At 40.8% G+C, this 18,408-nt stretch overlaps 1 protein-coding gene across 1 annotated transcript; it reads right to left on the bottom strand.

The window, feature by feature from the left end:
- Positions 1 to 8,297: 8,297 nt before the first annotated feature.
- On the bottom strand, positions 8,298 to 18,390 carry POLR2D (RNA polymerase II subunit D). Its single transcript, XM_004423936.3, has 4 exons — positions 18,298 to 18,390; positions 12,930 to 13,110; positions 10,991 to 11,086; positions 8,298 to 9,488 (listed from the first exon to the last, which is right to left on the bottom strand). The coding sequence occupies exons 1-4, from the start codon at positions 18,368 to 18,370 to the stop codon at positions 9,410 to 9,412; spliced, it is 429 nt and encodes a 142-aa protein (XP_004423993.1). The 5' UTR covers positions 18,371 to 18,390; the 3' UTR covers positions 8,298 to 9,409.
- Between the last annotated feature and the right edge of the window lie 18 nt (positions 18,391 to 18,408).

The following is an 18,408-nucleotide window of genomic DNA, read 5'->3' as shown; positions in this document are numbered from 1 at the left end:
TAGACTGTAAGCTCCCTGAAAGAAAGTATCCTGTTGGCCTTGCTCATCCCTGTATCCTTGGAGCCTGGAACAGTGTGAGAGAGCTAATAGGTGTTCAATATATATCTATCTAATGAAAGCCACGTGCAGTGTCGCAGAGATACAACTGAAGGGCATTAGCAACTAAACCTGCAGGGAGTTTAAAGGAGTTTTGACAGAGAGAAAGGCTAAGCAGAGTCTTGAAGGACTAGAAACCATCTGTCAAGTGGAAGAGAAGGGAGGGACATTCTAAACACAGAGAGCTGCATGCTCTGCTCAAGACAGGCAACACTGGTTGGTTTCAGGACCCTTGAGAAGTTCACTGTGTTTGAATTGTGGGAGGACAGGTGGGATGTGAAATGATCTCACTTAAGTATGTGTTCACATGCGTGCTATCTGGAGCATCAATACAGACTAAACTCCTTATGACACAAAAACCTAGAGATACTGTATTGATAGAATATACCTGTCACCATCACAACCAGCAAAAAAAAAAAAAAAAAAAGCTAATGTACAACTGAGCTTCCAGGAAAACAAGAGAAATCTCCAGGGGCAAGAAACAAACTGGGAACTGAAAGCCAGAGTCGTCACGCTCAAAGTGATGCTACAGCAAACCTTGGTTGGAGGTGGAGAGACGGTATCAGGTCTGACTGGCTAGAGGCTTCAGTTTATCCTTCACGTGGGGTCTTGGGGCTGGGCATGCAGGAAATTAGCCCTGAGCCCCCTGCATAAAGCCAGGAACTTGAAGGGCTGCCCCTCAGTGAAAGGTGGGCTCTGCCCACAGGCCCACAAAGACAAGGATGCTTGTCACTATCCATGGCTCTGGGTTAAAAAAATCTCCTCTGAGAAATCAAAACCTGAAACTGGTATCACACGTGGGTTTGAATTCAAATTTACACTGCCCATATGGTGTAAGAATCCCTAAACTGAGAAATTATGGTAAGAAATATTCCCAAACTATTGCTACTACCAGCCTGGGAGAAGTGCAAACCCCTCTGTAAACACTCCTACAATGCAGGCATGTTTCCACTGCAAAAGCAATCCCCACTAAAGATCAAAATAATTACAAAACAAATGAACAATATACACCAACTTGAGATAACTAAACAATCTGAAAGAGAATAGGATGAAAGAATAAGACACTATGAAAATAAGAACTGGCTGATTTGGAAAACAACCAAATTGAAAATTATGAAATAGAAAACTATAGTTATTGAAATAAAAACTCAGTGGATAGGGCTGGGGAGCATGGGAATAGGGGAGGAGGAGTGGGAAGTGAGTGTTACAAGGTTTCTTTTTGGATGGAGTGTTCTAAATTTAGATAGTGATGGTTGCACAATTCTGTAAATATACTAAAGACCATTAAGTGTACACCTTAAATGAGTGAACTTTATGGTATGTAAATTATATTTCTTTTTTTATTTTTTTTATTTTATTTTTTATTTTTATTTTTTTTATTTTTATTTTTTTTAAATTTTTTGTTTATTGCAGTAACATTGGTTTATAACATTGTAAAAATTTCAGGTGTACATCATTGTACTTCTATTTCTGCATAGATTACATCATGTTCACCACCAAAATACTAATTACAACCCATCACCACACACATGTACCCAATTATCCCTTTCACCCTCCTCCCTCCCCCCTTCCCCTCTGGTAACCACCAATCCAATCTCTGTCCCTATGTGTTTGTTTATTGTTGTTATTATCTACTACTTAATGAAGGAAATCATACGGTATTTGACCTTCTCCCTCTGACTTATTTCACTTTGCATCATGCCCTCAATGTCCATCCATGTTGTCACAAATGGCTGGATTTCATCGTTTCTTATGGCTGAGTAGTATTCCATTGTGTATATATACCACAGCTTTTTATCCATGCGTCCCTTGATGGGCACTTAGGTTGCTTCCAAGTCTTGGCTATCGTGAATAAGGCTGCAATGAACACAGGGGTGCATGTACCTTTGCAAATTGGTGTTTTCAAGTTCTTTGGATAAATACCCAACAGTGGAATAGCTGGATCATATGGTAGTTCTATCGTTGATTTTTGAGGAATCTCCATACTGTTTTCCATAGTGGCTGCACCAGTTTGCACTCCCACCAGCAGTGTATGAGAGTTCCCTTCTCTCCACAACCTCTCCAACACATGTTGTTTCCTGTCTTGTTAATTATAGCCATTCTGACGGGCGTGAGGTGATATCTCATTGTAGTTTTGATTTGCATTTCCCTGATAGTTAGTGATTTTGAACATCTTTTCATGTGTCTGTTGGCCATCTGTATATCTTCTTTGGAGAAATGTCTGTTCAGGTCTTTTGCCCATTTTTTAATTGGGTTGGTAGTTTTGTTGTTGAGATGCATGAGTTCTTTATATATTTTGGAGATTAAGCCCTTATCAGATGTATGGTTTGCAAATATCTTCTCCCAATTGTTAGGTTGTCTTCTCGTTTTGTTGATGGTTTCCTTTGCTGTGCAGAAGCTTTTAGTTTGATGTAGTCCCATTTGTTTATTTTTTCTATTGTTTCTCTTGCCCGGTCAGATGTGGTGTTTGAAAAGATGTTGCTAAGACTGATGTCGAAGAGCGTACTGCCTATGTTTTCTTCTAGAACTTTCACAGTTTCAGGTCTTACATTCAAGTCTTTAATCCATTTCGAGTTAATTTTTGTGTATGGTGTAAGGTAAGAGTCTACTTTCATTTTTGCATATGGCTATCCAGTTTTCCCAACACCATTTGTTGAAGAGACTTTCTTTTCCCCATTGTATGTTCTTGGCTCCTTTGTCAAAGATTAGCTGTCCATAGATGTGTGGGTTTATTTCTGGGCTTTCGATTCTATTCCATTGATCTGTGTGTCTGTTTTTGTGCCAGTACCATGCTGTTTTGGTGACTATAGCTTTGTAGTATATTTTGAAATCAGGGAGTGTGATACCTCCAGCTTTGTTCTTTTTTCTCAGGATTCCTTTAGCTATTCGGGGTCTTTTGTTGTTCCATATAAATTTTAGGATTCTTTGTTCTATTTCTGTGAAAAATGTTGTTGGAACTTTGATAGGGATTGCATTGAATCTATAGATGGCTTTAGGAAGTATGGACATCTTAACTATGTTAATTCTTCCAATCCAAGAGCACGGAATATCTTTCCATTTCTTTGTGTCTTCTTCAATTTCTTTCAGAAATGTTTTATAGTTTTCGGTGTACAGATCTTTCACCTCTTTGGTTAAGTTTATTCCTAGGTATTTTATTCTTTTTGTTGCAATTGTAAATGGGATGGTATTCTTAATTTCTCTTGTAAATTATATTTCAATAAAACTGTTAAAAAAAACCTCAGTGGATACATTAAAGAGCAGATTAGGCATAGCTGAAGAGAGAATTAGTGATTGAAAAGACAGATTTGAGGAAATCACTCAAAATATAGCATCAAGAGACAAAGAGAGGAAAAATATGAAAGAGAGACTGAGATATAGAGACGAGAATAAGAAAGTCAAGTATAGAACTAATAAAAGTCAAGAAGGAGAGAAAGAGAATGGAAAAGAAGCTGCAGTTAAAGTGATAATGACTAAAAATTGTCCCAAATCATAAAAGACATGAATCCACAGACAGACGATAGTTCCTGGAGAATAAATAAAAATGAATTCATTCCTAGATACCTTGCAGTGAAATCGTAAATCACAAAAAAGAAGATCATAAAACCAACTAGAAACAACAAGTGATTTACAAAGGAACAACATGAAGACTGTTGGATTTCTTATCAGCAAGAAAGAGGTCACAAGACAATGGAATAACCGTATCTTTAATATGGAAAGTTAAAATGCAACGTTAATGTCTATGTAGAATATGGAATTCTACAACTACTATTCAAAATGAGGGTGAAAGACATATTTGGCCAAAGAAAGGCTGAAAATGTTTACCATTGCTCCAATTCAAAGAACTACCAAAGGAGGATCTTTGTGAAAAAGAAAACTGAACCTAGGAGAAGGGAGGGATACAGAGAGCAACAAGGAGCAAACAAGTTGGTAAAAATGTGGGTAAATTTATGCACTGACTGTAAATAACAACTAGTGTGTGTGTGTGTGTGTGTGTGTGTCTTGGGGGTTATTAAAAAGAGTTGAGCTAAAGTCCTGGACAAAAATAGCATTGGGGGCGCTCAGGGGATGATATGTGATTAGAATTAAAGCATTCTATGGCCCTCGGATTACTTAGGAGGGTAAAGACTTTAAGACAATTGTCAGCCTTAAATTTTAAGGGTAACTGCTAAAAATATATAGAAGGTATAACTTCCAAAATAGTACAAGGAAGATAAAGGCAAGGGAATCATTCACTCCACTGGAAGACTGGAAAAAGAACAGTTAACACAGAAAAGCATGGGAAACAGGACGTTTTCTTATTTGTCCCATTGAGGCTGCAGACTCTGTGAGAGCTGGCATCCTGTCCTGTTTCTGTATCCTCATGTGTATAGAACAGCACCTGACAGGGGCTGGCCCCGTGGCTTAGCGGTTAAGTGCGCGCGCTCCGCTGCTGGCAGCCCAGGTTCGGATCCCGGGCGCACACCAACGCACCGCTTCTCCGGCCATGCTGAAGCCGCGTCCCACATACAGCAACTAGAAGGATGTGCAGCTATGACATACAACTATCTACTGGGGCTTTTGGGGAAAAATAAATAGATAAATAAAATTAAAAAAAAAGAACAGCACCTGACACAAAGAAATAGCTCATTAAATGGCAATATGGGGTATTCTTTTGTACATTTTTTATAATAAGAAAAATATCACCTCATTTTAAACTAATTGGGTTGAACGTTTCCCCATTAATTTGGTAATTGGATGTAATTTATGTCTGTCTATATCCTTTGCCCTTTTTAAAATTGGGGTCTTAATATTTTAAAATTTATTTTTAAAAGCTTTTTATAAAATAAACATCTTTACCCTTTGCCTGTCTTCTCTGCTATACATTTTATCAGTCTGTTGCCTTTTAAGTTAGTGATTTTAGTTTTCAATTTTTACATAATCAAGTCTTTCCATCTTTTTTATCACTAAGGTTAGAAAGTATTATTTTTCAAATATCTCATAACTTCAGTTGCCTTTGAATATGGAGAACTGTGAAGTTCTCTGTTAACAAGGAGAATGTATTTAGGACATGCATGGCCACAGGCTGGTGTGATATGGCTGGGGAGACAGAGGTTGGTCTGAATTTATAATTTTATTTATTTATTTTTCCCCCCAAAGCCCCAGTAGATAGTTGTATGTCATAGCTGCACATCCTTCTAGTTGCTGTATGTGGGACGCGGCCTCAGCATGGCCAGAGAAGCGGTGTGTCGGTGTGCGCCCGGGATCGAACCGGGGCCGCCAGCAGCGGAGCGCGCGCACTTAACCGCTAAGCCACGGGGCCAGCCCAGAGGTTGGTCTGAATTTAAAAGGTCATCAGCCCAAGAATCTAGAAGTATCCTGTGCCTGGACACATTTATTAGAATTACAAAATATGAATACTGGAAGCCTAAAAGGTGTTACATCTTGGGATTTTGTTTTTTAAATTCAACACAAAAGTTATTAGCCTACTAAAAGGCAAAATTAATTAGAAAAGAGGTTCTCACCAAAATCTTTTCACTACTCTTAAATGTTTTCTTAAAACAGCTTTCATAATTTTGTCTATGAGCATTAGTAGTAGAGAAGAGGAAGATTTTTAAAAACAGAACTTGTATTATACAGAAAAATTGGACTCAGGGATATATAGAAAGTGATATACATTTTTGGATTTCAGAAGTTTGGGAACTAAATTTTGATTAATGATGGTCTCCCGTTACTACCGTTGCTCTTGTGAGCACTGTTAATCTTGCTAAAATCCTGTTTGATTTCAATGGCCTGCAGGCCATTTGTGTTCGGATCTAAGCGCTGTGCTGTCCAATACAGTAGCCACTAGCTACATTCGACTATTTCATTTTTTTAATTAAAATTAAAGTTCAGTTCCTGACTAGGCTCAAGTGCTCAACAGCTACATGTGGCTAGCAGCTACCATATTGGACAGTGCAGATATAAAATATTCCTATCTTGCAGAAAGTTCTGTTGGACAGCTTTGCCTTGTCTTTCAAAATCCCCAGGTGTCTTCTGGGCTGTTTCTCCACCACCTTGACTCTATTTCAATGGAGCCCTTTCCTCCAATTTTGTTTCAGATACATTCTTGCTCTCCCTGCAGGTCCACATGGACCCTTGTGAAAATGGGGTCTGTGTACTTACTCAACTAACATTTATGAATAAGTATCTACTCACTGCCATGCAAAAGGAAATGAGGGACACATAACTCTAGTCTGAATGTTACTCGAGGTTTGGTGGCATACAGCAGACTTGCCTTCCCTCTGCTGTCACCGTTCACCCATTCTGCCTATTTAGTTCCAAACTGCCCTCCTGCTGATGATGGAGGAAGAGATGAAGAGCTACATGCAGACACATTACTGATCAAACACTACACAGGGCTGGCAATCTACCTGGGCCCATTTTTCATCTAGGGTTGCATACACGTATTTTTGTCCAGAGCTCCTTACAGCAACTTGAAGGCAGTAACAGGTATTCCTTCAATATTTTTCACAAGTCAAGCGTCACTTTAGAGCCTTAATTATAACTGCTTTTATATAACACTAAATTATACCAACACTGGGACTGACCTTTGGCCCAGTACTCTCCCCAGAGGAAACGTGAATATGAATTGAATATTAAATATCAGGAAATTCTTGTCGATGTTCCTAAGCGAAATAATTCTACTTACAGAGGAAAGTAAAAAAACGCATGCTTAAGTATTTCAATGAAGTGTCATGCTGTCTGCTTTCAAACGCTTCCTAACAAAAATACAGATAAAGCCAGTATTACAAATGTTATCTTGTTAAATGTAGGTGATGAACACATAGGTGACCAATGTACTAGTCTTTCAGCTTTTGTTATGTTTAATACTTTTCCTAAGTTGAAAAACTATGGCACACCCCTGGCATATCCTGTGGGCTCCAGTGGCTTTTAGTAGTTTGTTCCTTTTTATTGTGAAACAGTGTTCCACTTGTATGGATATGTTACATTTTTGTGTCTCCATTCACCAGGTGGTGGGCATTCAGATTGTTTCCAGTTTTTGGCTATTACGAATAATGCTGCAATGACTATTCACAGACAAGTCTTTATGTAGGCTTAAATGGTTTCATAAATAAGCTTAAAACATTAATAATGTTTAATTAGAATAGACTGTGCTAAGACCCCATCCAGTAATGCTATTTTTCAAGCCCCAAGTTTAATAAAACCAGAAGGACTAGAACTTTCAGAAAAGGTCCTTCTGGTTAATTTAGTTTTCTGGTGATGTAAGGGTTGGACAACTTGACATCTTTTGCTTTGTTTCAATGCGTCCGTGAATTCTGCTTTTGCAAACACAATACAGTGAGTCCAACAGTGTCTCACAGATGATTAAAGACTCTGCAGGGTCTCCAACTGACTGAACAGTGAGCTGCTGTCCAGGACTGCAGAGAACAATGTCCAGCGGAATGTGTTGACCAGGCTTTGAATCTATAACATAGCATGAGGCTGCTTTCACAAGTAATTCCCTAATATGAGCTGTTTTTTTTTTTTCAAATCTCCTTCTAATCATCTTACTACCACTTATTAGTGCCTCTCTGTGCCATGCACTTTACAGACTTGAATACTGTCGGGGGTAGCACAGACTCCTGGCACACAGGTGGGCGCACCAGTGAAGATGGTGGCACTGCACTATTCCCTCGCCATATAGCACACGCACCTGGACTGTAACTCAGGTGTGCCTTCCAGGCTTGCTCTGTCCGTTCCACTGCTTGGTGCCAACTTGCACATGTAATTGCCTCTCTTAAAAAATAATCCTGCAGATTTAGGAGTAAGAAATTTGGTTTGTTTTCACAGTCTGATACCAATACCAGCTGATACACTACCGAATTCTTGCACTAATTTCTATGAAGCAAGGTGACTTAATCACCTATATATACTTGCACATCTGACTGAGATACTAATAACAGCTAACACATATTGGGGCATAATATACGTCAGACTCCAATAGGCTCTTTTTAGTAATTTTCTCATTCAATCTTCTCAACATATGTTTGGAATAGATATTATCATTATATACATTTTACAGCCGAGAACACTGATGACTCTCAAAGAAGCGAAGGTGCCCAAGGATGCCAAGTTGCCACGATTATTTCCTTCAAAAACTGTTTTAAATTGACGTCTAATTGACATTTCCTTCCAATATTGATCAAGAATATTAGTGACTTAGAAACCACGTCATTTCAGAATTTCAGCATTTATAAAAATATTTTATTTTTGCCTTACCCAGCAGCTGACATAAAACGATCTTGACCTGTAAAGCCAACTTTGTTGTTTCCTCAACCTTTCCCTTGGATCATGAACTCATTTGGAGCCTACAAGTGCTCCCAAGAAAAGTCCCTAAATTGTGAAGAAAACAGGCATATTTCCCTTCAGAAAAATCAAGACTAGAACGTTAGGTACTAAAGTTTACCCCCAACTAGCCTCAGATCGAGTGACTTCATTGGAGTGGCTCAGGAAGGGGCAGGCTCCCTCCTTCCAAATCACCCCTACTAGAGAAGACCTGCGGCCAAGCAGTAAGCCAGAGGTTTGGACTGGATGCCCTACACAAGGAGAATTCAAAGTGTTCAGACCTTCACATCTGGCCTATGAAGGAAAAATCTTAATTTAGGACTAACATAATAAGTGCTTTAGGACCACGTACTCCAAATCTACATTCTGCAACAGTCCAAGAAAAAAGCCAAAGAACCTGTCTACCTCAAGGCTATGGGCCCCACAATCCTTAGCACAGTTATCCTCAAGTGGAATTGCTTCCCATGGTGAGCTTCTTCCTTGCTTCCTGGGTTAAGCACAATGATGCCAAGGCTCTCTTACAGTCATTAACACTACAATACTTATCATCCTTACCTTAAGAATTTCGAATAATGATACACGTCTGATTTAATTCTTCCTTTTGCATTTAGGTAAGACTGTTTTTTCCCATACCAGTTTTGTATGTTCTAGTTTAGTTTCAAAAACCATAAACACATTGAAATTAAAACATAAAATATTAGGAATCAAAAATAACACAGGGGCCAAAAACCACGGAATGAGGTAGTCCATAGCGTAGCTTATATGCACATCACCCCGCCTCACTCTTCCCAGAGGCAAGCTCAGGAAGCCACAGGCAGCCATTGCAAGGCCTCTCCAAGATTAAATGGTCATCACGGTCCAACTGTTAAGTTTGAAACAGCAACCTAAATCAAGCCCAAGCCCAAGTGTCTTCTGCAATAGAATTTCTGTGCAAGTGAACTCCAGACCCCAGGACAGTGGTGCTGTGCTGGGGATGTGGTTCCCTTAGCAGAAGAGTGATGTCTGGAGATTAATATTGAAAGCTGCGCTTGGTCTGGATATCATCAAGAATCTGCTGTAGCTCCTCATCTTCAAACCGTCCCTCGAGGCTACAAGAAGAAAACCAAAAGAAACGAGTATCTTAGTGATGGACAATGTTTCCATGCTGCTTCAATACATGCTCAGCTTTGAGCACCACATGCCCACCTCACCATTTACAAACAGTGACACTTTTACATTTCAACTATTTCTTTCCTGCCTTTCCTTTTAAAAGGATTATGGGGCTGGCCCCGTGGCTTAGCGGTTAAGTGCGTGAGCTCCGCTGCTGGCGGCCCGGGTTTGGATCCCGGGCGCGCACCGACGCACCGCTTCTCTGGCCATGCTAAGGTCGCGTCCCACATACAGCAACTAGAAGGATGTGCAGCTATGACATACAACTATCTACTGGGGCTTTGGGGGAAAAATAAATAAATAAAATCTTTATAAAAGGATTATGAAGTATTTCAAACATATAAAAGGTATAGAAAATAAGTAACCTTAACAGTTATCCCTACTTGATTTAGGTGTCTTTAATAAACATAACAGGAACAAACTGATGGCTCTGTATGCTCCCCCATGCCAACACCTGCCCCTCCTTCCCCAGAAGTAATCATTATCCTAAATTTGGTATTTATCATTCCTATACAAATTTCTAGACTTACTATACGTACATGTAAATGCATCTATAAGCAATACGCAGCATTGTTTTTAAACTTTATAAGAAATGGCATTATACTGTATATATCCTTCCACAATTTTTCTCACTCAAAATTCATTCCAGCATTTGTAGGACATTATTCCATGTTGTTCTAGTTCATTAATTATTTCACTGCTATATAATAAACGTATGATCACACAATGATTTATCTATTCTCTTGTTGACTGACAGATTGTCGTTGCCAAGTTTCTGCTATCACTAACAATGCTGCAATTCTAATGCACTAACACTGGAATACACATCTCCCTTTAAACTGCAGGAGTTGCTTTTAGGGCATGTACCCAGGAATGGATTTTTGGAACATGGGGTATATTCATCTTTAACTTTACTACATGTAGCTAAATTGCTCTCCAAAGTGACTGTACTAATTTGCACTCCTACCATCAGTGTCTAAGAGTTTCAGCTGTTTCACATTTTTGGTAACAGTTGGTGTGCTATCATTCTCAGGGCCGGCCCGGTGGTGTAGCAGTTAAGTGCGCGCACTCCACTTCAACGGCCCGAGGTTCACAGGTTTGGATCCTGGGCACACACCAACACAGCACTTGTCAAGCCCTGCTGTAGCAGCATCCCATATAAACTAAAGGAAAATGGGCATGGATGTGAGCCCAGGCCCAATCTTCCACAGCAAAAAAGAGAAGGATTGACATTGGATGTTAGCTCAGGGCTAATCTTCCTCACCAAAAAAAAAAAAAAAAAAAAAAAAAGAAAAAGCACCGTACTCTGTTAAAAAAGGCACTCTCATTTGATGCTGGTGACATCTATCCAGATTTTAAACACACACACCTTTTAGACACAGTAATTCTACTTGTAAGAATTTACACAATACACACAGAACTTATCACAACTGGTACTAACCTTGGGATCAGAGCCTTGGACTCCTCAGCAGTCTCTGGACAAAGGTTGGCCAAACAGGCCAACTCAAACTTATGAAGCTTCTTCTGGAGCAACAAGCTGATCATAGGGAAGAAAATCAAAACAAACAAAAATCAAATCATGAATAGGAAACAGAGGATCAAAGGTAGCTAGCTTCAAGGAAGAGAAAAAGTAGAGCACTTGCAATCTTTCCATTATGGTTAGATTGGCTGCCATTACCTTCATTCAGGCAACCACCATCTCTGACCTGAATTACAGCTGCAACCTCAGTCCCCTCCAAGGTTCCCTCTATGTCACAGCAGCCAGCAAACTTTCTGAAACACCAATCCAATGAAGTCATTCCTCTCGACCAAATTTTCAGTGCCTTCCAAGCTTACAAGACCCAATCTGGCCCATGAATCACCCTCCAGTTTAATTTTCCCCAACTTCACTGTCATGCTCTACATTTTCAGCCAAACAGAATTATTTGCTATTTGGGACTGTGTTGTGCCTCTTTGGCTGGAACATCTCCCTCCTCTACCACAATTTTTAATGATAATATAGTAGCCCATCAAATGAATTTTCCACAATTTATTTAATTACTGTTGAATATTTAGGTTGTTTTTTTAACCTTTGGCTATTATAAATAGCTCTCTGAACAGTATCTCTGTATATACATCTTTTTGTCCATTTGCTTTTCCTAAGGACAGTACATCTCAAACATTTTCACCAGAGTAGAGCAAACAAGTGCCCTTAGGCAACCTGGGGGCATAGGCTCAAATGACTTTCTGCAACTGCAAGGTTGTTAAGTCTCATGATTTAATTCCAGAATTCATATATAGGGACAGCCCAGTGGCCGAGTGGTTAAGTTCTGTGCACTCCACTTTGGTGGCCCGGGTTTGGTTCTTGGGCATGGACCTACACCACTCGTCTGTCAGTGGCCATGTTGTGGCAGTAGCTCACATACAAAAAGAGAAAGATTGGCAACAGATGTTAGCACAGGGAGAATCTTCCTCAGCAAAGGAAAAAAAAAAAGAAAGAAAGAATTCATATACATCTTTTGTTTTACTCCACAATATGCTGGTATCTGTTTGCTTTAATGTAGATTTTTTTTTTTTTTTGTGAGGAAAATCAGCCCTGAGCTAACATCCATACCAATCCTCCCCTTTTTTGCTGAGGGAGACCGGCCCTGGGCTAACATCTGTGCCCATCTTCCTCCACTTTATATGGGATGCCACCACAGCATGGCGTGACAAGCAGTGCGTCAGTGGGCACCCGGGATCCAAACCCGGGCCGCCAGCAGTGGAGCACGCGCACTTAACTGCTATGCCACGGGGCCGGCCCCAATGTAGAAATGTTTTAAATCACCCATCAACAAGTGAAACTGATACTTCAGGAAGATGGGATGTTGTTCCTTGGCCTCCTATATGGCCCAGCACATCACCGTTTCCCAGGCATTGCTTCTCAATCCCATGTGAGAAGCAACGCCTTAGGAACAGATACTAAAAGCTGGTCACGTTTTTAAAGATAAAGCAAAGATCCAGAAAGAATGCTTGTGCTTTATATTTATTAACATATAAAGATCTCTAAGACATTTCAGGTGAATAACAAATAAATAAGCCCACTTTAAAAAAGGAAAACAAAACTCCAAGGAACAGATGCTATGTGTTTTCGATAGGTGTATATATGAATGTGAATGCATGGAAGAAGATCTAGAGGGCTGACAACAAACTGCTAATAGTTATTTTGCGAGGAGATAACTGGGATTTGGGGTATAGGAGGAAGCGGCCAAAGAGGATTTTGGCCTCATAAGCAATTTTAAAATTTTTGACAAAGATATTATTTTACTTACATTAAACCTACAGATGATACCCAAGGAAGGGGTGGGGTGGAGGACAGCATTCTACCTGCAGATTAATAAAAACTTTCTTTTGGCACTCACCTACGGACACTGGCAATGGTCTCTCTGTTTTTGAAACGACTGAATCGGGCTGTGTAGTTTAAAGTTTTCATGAAGACCTCAGAAAGTTCCTGTTCATCCTCTGCACTCTCATTCTGTTGCTTTCGATGCTCCAGAAGCATATGAACTTCTGAATTTAGAAGCGTCTCAGCTGTTTCAAACTCTATTTGTGAGAAGCATACATGTCAGCTGAAAATATTCCTTCAAAAGTCAGCTTCCAAATGTTCATTTTGCCTTTGAGACTAACAGCAGGTCTCTGTCCCTGCAGAAATCCAGAGGCTTCATATCCCACTTTACCTTCATCCAGATTTGTGTACCACAAGGCACAGTGGAGTTCATAAAATACTAAAATTTAGCTCATTTGGGCTAGACAGTTTCTAACATTAAAGAATCTGACCTCAACATGCTATTAAGTAATGATACATCATCATCCTCACACACACACAAAAATAATAAAAAAATAAAGATACATCATTATCCAAATTAGGCCAGTTATTGAGTTCAAAATGGAGCACAACCAACAATTATTTCCCTTTAGCTTGCAGGAGCTCATAATCTTTCTAGTTCCACAATGCTGATATACTCTCTCAAGAATTATTACATGTTAACAGAGGGCCAATGTTTGGAAACACAGATTAATAATGTACCCCAAATTCTATTTTTGTATCTACACAAATCTATTATTTGCTCATTCACCCACGTCACTGCCTATTATGTACTACTAGGCATTGGGCTTGTGTCTAGTAGCCCCTGACCTCTGGATTTCATAGTCTAATGTCATCTATCAACTAAACCTAATTCAAATATTTACCACTGCACAGATCTCTTGCCCTTGATACTCACTTAAAAAAATCCTCTTGACCAATAAGAATAACTAGAAGCAACCTTTAAAAACTAGGTGTGAAGGAGAAAAAGATACCCATGACTCCTTTCCATAATATATGGCTACCTTTTCCTATATTTTCAGAATAACACTGTTAAAAATAGTATTATCTCCTTGGGAAAATCATCATCTCCCCTACATTCCCATAGGAGTATATGTTCTTAATATTTATTACCATAAGTATTAGAGCTGGTTTTTATCCGCCTTCTCGTTATCAGTGAGTTCCCCCAGAGTAGGAACCATTCATAAACACGAGTTCATGTTCATAATCCCACACTGAAGAGGAAGCAACAGTGAGAAGAATCCAAAATTACCTGAAATCTGGCGTTTACATGTGATGTATGTTTACTATTGGGGAACTCACTAACACTGCCATCAGAATAATGCCTTTCCAGTTCTCAGGCCAGGTCACAAGAGCTTCACTCCCCTTCCACAACGCCTATGTGTGGGGAGCTGGGGAGCGGGGGTGGGGGGGGTGGGTGTCAGGAGGAAACAGTATTTTTATTCGAAAAGGTTCTTATTGCTACTGAATATAATAGGCACCCAAAAGCTATTTTCTACCTGAGGGCAGCACAGCTCAAACAAGAGGAACCTCAGAGTTAATTCTAGTCCAAGCAGCTGAGGTGGTGTTAATACAGGTGAATAAACTACTGCCTCAGAGCAATCAGTGGAGGAGGCATTCAACATCTGGACTGTACGACCCCAAATCACTGATGTAAGAGTAATAAGTGACATAATGGGGAACAACAACAAAAAAACGAGCAGCAGCTAATTAGTAGGTCGGTCTCAGCTTCTGAGGCTGCAGCACTAACAAAGCCTTAGAAAATGGAAATTAAAGGCCTGCCCAGTGGCGTGTGTAGCTGTTAAGTTCACGCACTCCACTTCGGTGGCCCGGGGTTCACAGGTTCGGATCCCGGGTGCGCACTGACGCACCTCTTGTCAAGCCATGCTGTGGCGGCGTCCCATATACAGTAGAGGAGGATGGGCACAGATGTTAGCCCAGGGCCAGTCTTCCTCAGCAAAAAACAGGAGGATTGGCAACGGATGTTAGCTCAGGGCCCATCTTCCTCACACAAAAAAAAAAAAAAAAAGAAAATGAGAATTAAGAGGCTAAATAAGAGTTATTAATAAGAATTTAAGGCTACTGGAAAATCGGCCAAAGTTAGAAATGCCTCCCTTTCTGCACTAAACCAAAGTTACCTGTTAAATGTAGTGGGATGGAAATTTCAGGACACCATGAGACTAGTCACGGGTCCCTATTCCTCACTGAGAGCAATGCCCAAGAACTATTTATACATCACCCTCACTCCTTTCAACCAATAAAAGGCCCAGGCAGGGGCCGGCCCAGCGGCATAGCGGTTAAGTTCGTGTGCTCTGCTTTGACAGTCCAGGGTTCGCTGGTTCGGATCCTGGGTGCAGACTTACACACTGCTCACGAAGCCATGCTGAGGCGGCATCCCACACAGAGCAACTAGAAGGATGCACAACTATGACATACAACTATCTACGGGGGCCTTGGGGAGAAAAAAAGAAAAAAGGAGGAAAATTGGCAACAGATGTTAGCTCAGGGCCAATCTCTCAAAAAAAAGAAAGGTCAAGGCAGCCAAACTTTGACTTTGAGGACCGAGGAGAAGGGTACCTGAGACCTACCGCAGAGGCCTGGGGACGCATTTCCGGGATGTGGCACCAATAAATGTGGAGAGAAGGAAGCCAAGACCTCTCCCCATGCTAATCCCAACAAACCTTTTTTTAGGTGAAACCATATACACACACATTATACATAATTTAATTTATTTGGGAAACAAAATGAAATACATCAGGGAATCTGCATGTTATTCTCCCTCTGTGCAGATATTTTCAGAACAATTTATTAATCCCTGTTCCTGTAAGAAGGAAAACAATTCCTTGGTCAGTACCTCATCTAGGAATTTTCTTAAAGATTCTTCATTACAACCATTAATAAATGTTTTATGATAAGGGTAGCAATTTCAGGTGGTCTTCTTATAATGTACATTTTTCTCTCTAGAATAAAATGGTTTAGGGGATTTCTTTAGTTGAGGGAGGGAGTGACTGGGATTATATAATCTTTTTTGGAAAAAATGGCTTACTTCCTAATTTCTTCCATACAGTTGCTGTTAATTATGCCGATGAAGGACAAATTTTATTTGCAGGCAAATATGCTTGTGAAAACTACCACTACACGTATTCAGAAGCTTTCAATCGTCTCATCCATTCTTTCAGTCCTACAATGGAATATCACACATTTGTTTACTTTCCATCCTACAGCAAAGACTTTCCCTATCTTTTAAGTACTTACTGTTTAATTTTATTTATTTATTTATTTTTCGCCAAAGCCCCAATAGATAGTTGTACGTCATAGCTGCACATCCTTCTAGTTGCTGTACGTGGGACGCGGCCTCAGCATGGCCGGAGAAGCAGTGCGTCGGTGTGTGTCTGGGATCCGAACCCAGGCCGCCAGCAGCAGAGCACGCGCACTTAACCGATAAGCCACCGGGCCGGCCCATTACTTACTGTTAAATACTATGTATCTACATACATTCTAAAATACATAATAAACATTTTATATGCCTATATCAGCTGAGAAGTTAAAGATAGATATTCAGAACTGATACACTGTTAATTGATAGGATCTAATTATACCCAATTCAATAAAATGTTCATGTGTATCAGATGTTACCTGATTTTATCAAAACAAATATTTTGAGTGAAAAAAAACTAAATAAAAAGTAGGTAGATAAAACTCAAGTACAAAAAATTTGTCCTAATTTACCATGAAATTAAGAAAAACCATGTCCCTCTTAGTTATTACACCTTAAAAAAGAAACAAACATATTTCCATTATGCCAAAAACTTCCATGAAGCTATCCTATAGAAACATTTGACCTTGAGTCTATGAAATAAAAAACTGGAAGCAACCTATAAGTCTATCAATAGATATATTAAGTACTATCTAGCCCTTTAAAAAAATAAGACTTCTGTACAATATATAGTCAAATTTTTAAAAAGCTGTAGGATTTCTACAGCATAATTGCATTTTTGCAAAGAAAAAAGTGTATACGTATATATTTATGAATAAGCATAAAATGAGTCTGGGAAGATAAGCACTAAAATGTTTACAGTACTTTCCTCTGGGTGAAGGGGGTGTGGAGTTTCACTTGTTACTGTGGATATAATAATTTTTTGTGTGTGTGTGAGGAAGATCAGCCCTGAGCTAACATCCGTGCTAATCCTCCTCTTTTTGCTGAAGAAGACGAGCTCTGAGCTAACATCTATTGCCAATCCTCCTCCTTTTTCTTCCCCAAAGCCCCAGTAGATAGTTGTATGTCATAGCTGCACATCCTTCTAGTTGCTATATGTGGGACGCGGCCTCAGCATGGCCGGAGAAGCGGTGCGACGGTGCGCACTGGGATCCTAACCAGGGCCGCCAGTAGCCGAGCGTGCGCACTTAACCGATAAGCCACTGGGCAGCCCGGATACAATAATTTTTAAAACAGGAGGGTGTTGTTAAGGTTTCCCCTGTTTACTTCGTGTTTTTCAGTACCTGTAAAATATGGTATTTTAAAATCTTAAGCTTCCTGCTTATTTTGGGTTTCTAAATTACAAGCAAAGTGCATCCCACTGCACTGAGGAAGTTCCCTGATAGCAAAATGTGCTTTACTCCTTGCCATCTGACAAGAGTCCCTCCTTGACCAATCACTAGCCGGGCTCTTCTGAGCCCTCTTCTCCACTAGGCCTCAACCTTGGCCCATAAAGACCTGAACAAAACACCAACATGATTGCTAACAGCTCATGGCCCACCCCAGCCCCTTTAAAGCGCCTGCCTGTGAAAACTCAAGGCCACTAAAATAACGGACTGTTTGCTCCAGCCGACACCTGAAGAGAGGCTCCCTGTCTCCTAGCCCAGAGGGAGGGCAGAAGCCGAACTTCCCTAAGTGCCAGTTAACAAACAAAACGAGTTTCAAATAGACCAAAGCCCCCCTTCCCGCCTTCTGTAATTTTTCACTTCCCTGCCGAGGCCCCGCTCACCCCCTCTCTATCCCCTCATTCTTCCTTTAAAACGCCAAATCGAAGCTGAGCCTAGGCCACGCTGGACTCTTCCCCTACTGCGACAGCATATTACTGATTACAATCTGTCCTTACCGCTTCGACCAGTGCCGGCTTTGTCTAGCCTGACACAGCCCTCCAGCACCTTGCGGTTTATCAGAGAAAATAAACGACTTCAACAGGTACAAGAGGCCGCCCAGGGGCAGAGTGGGCTGGGCGCCGACGGCTCCAGGCCTGCAGGCGCCGAACCTAGGTGGCCCGCTCTCGAGGCCCCCCCCGCCCGTCGCCGCCCGGGGACGCCTGGCTGCCCGCCGTGGCCAGACCTTGGTCGGGCGCCGGCAACGCCAGGCCTGCGGCGACCAAGCCGGACGATAGGGGCAGTCGGGCAGCCCCAGGCCCCACCTTTGGGAAAGATAAGCTGTGAGGCGTCCTCCTCTACATCGCCAGCCCTCGGGTCACTGCCACCCGCCGCCATCACAGCCGCCAACCACACCACCGGAAGCGGAAGCGCTG

The sequence above is a fragment of the Ceratotherium simum genome, chromosome 9 (assembly GCF_057802395.1).
Source record: "Ceratotherium simum simum isolate JZ-2026a chromosome 9, ASM5780239v1, whole genome shotgun sequence".
NCBI lineage: Eukaryota > Metazoa > Chordata > Mammalia > Perissodactyla > Rhinocerotidae > Ceratotherium > Ceratotherium simum.
The sequence above is the reverse complement of the archived record's forward strand: the minus strand, read 5'-3'. Positions and strand labels throughout refer to the sequence as shown.

What these genes read in the sequence shown, in the direction of transcription:
- POLR2D (XM_004423936.3), bottom strand. Translation starts at nt 18,370, where the DNA reads ATGGCGGCGGGTGGCAGTGACCCGAGGGCTGGCGATGTAGAGGAGGAC. An exon ending in ACAGCTTATCTTTCCCAAAG is followed by an intron (nt 13,111 to 18,297) that starts GTGGGGCCTGGG and finishes TCTCACAAATAG; the next exon opens with AGTTTGAAACAGCTGAGACG. An exon ending in ACCATTGCCAGTGTCCGTAG is followed by an intron (nt 11,087 to 12,929) that starts GTGAGTGCCAAA and finishes CCCTATGATCAG; the next exon opens with CTTGTTGCTCCAGAAGAAGC.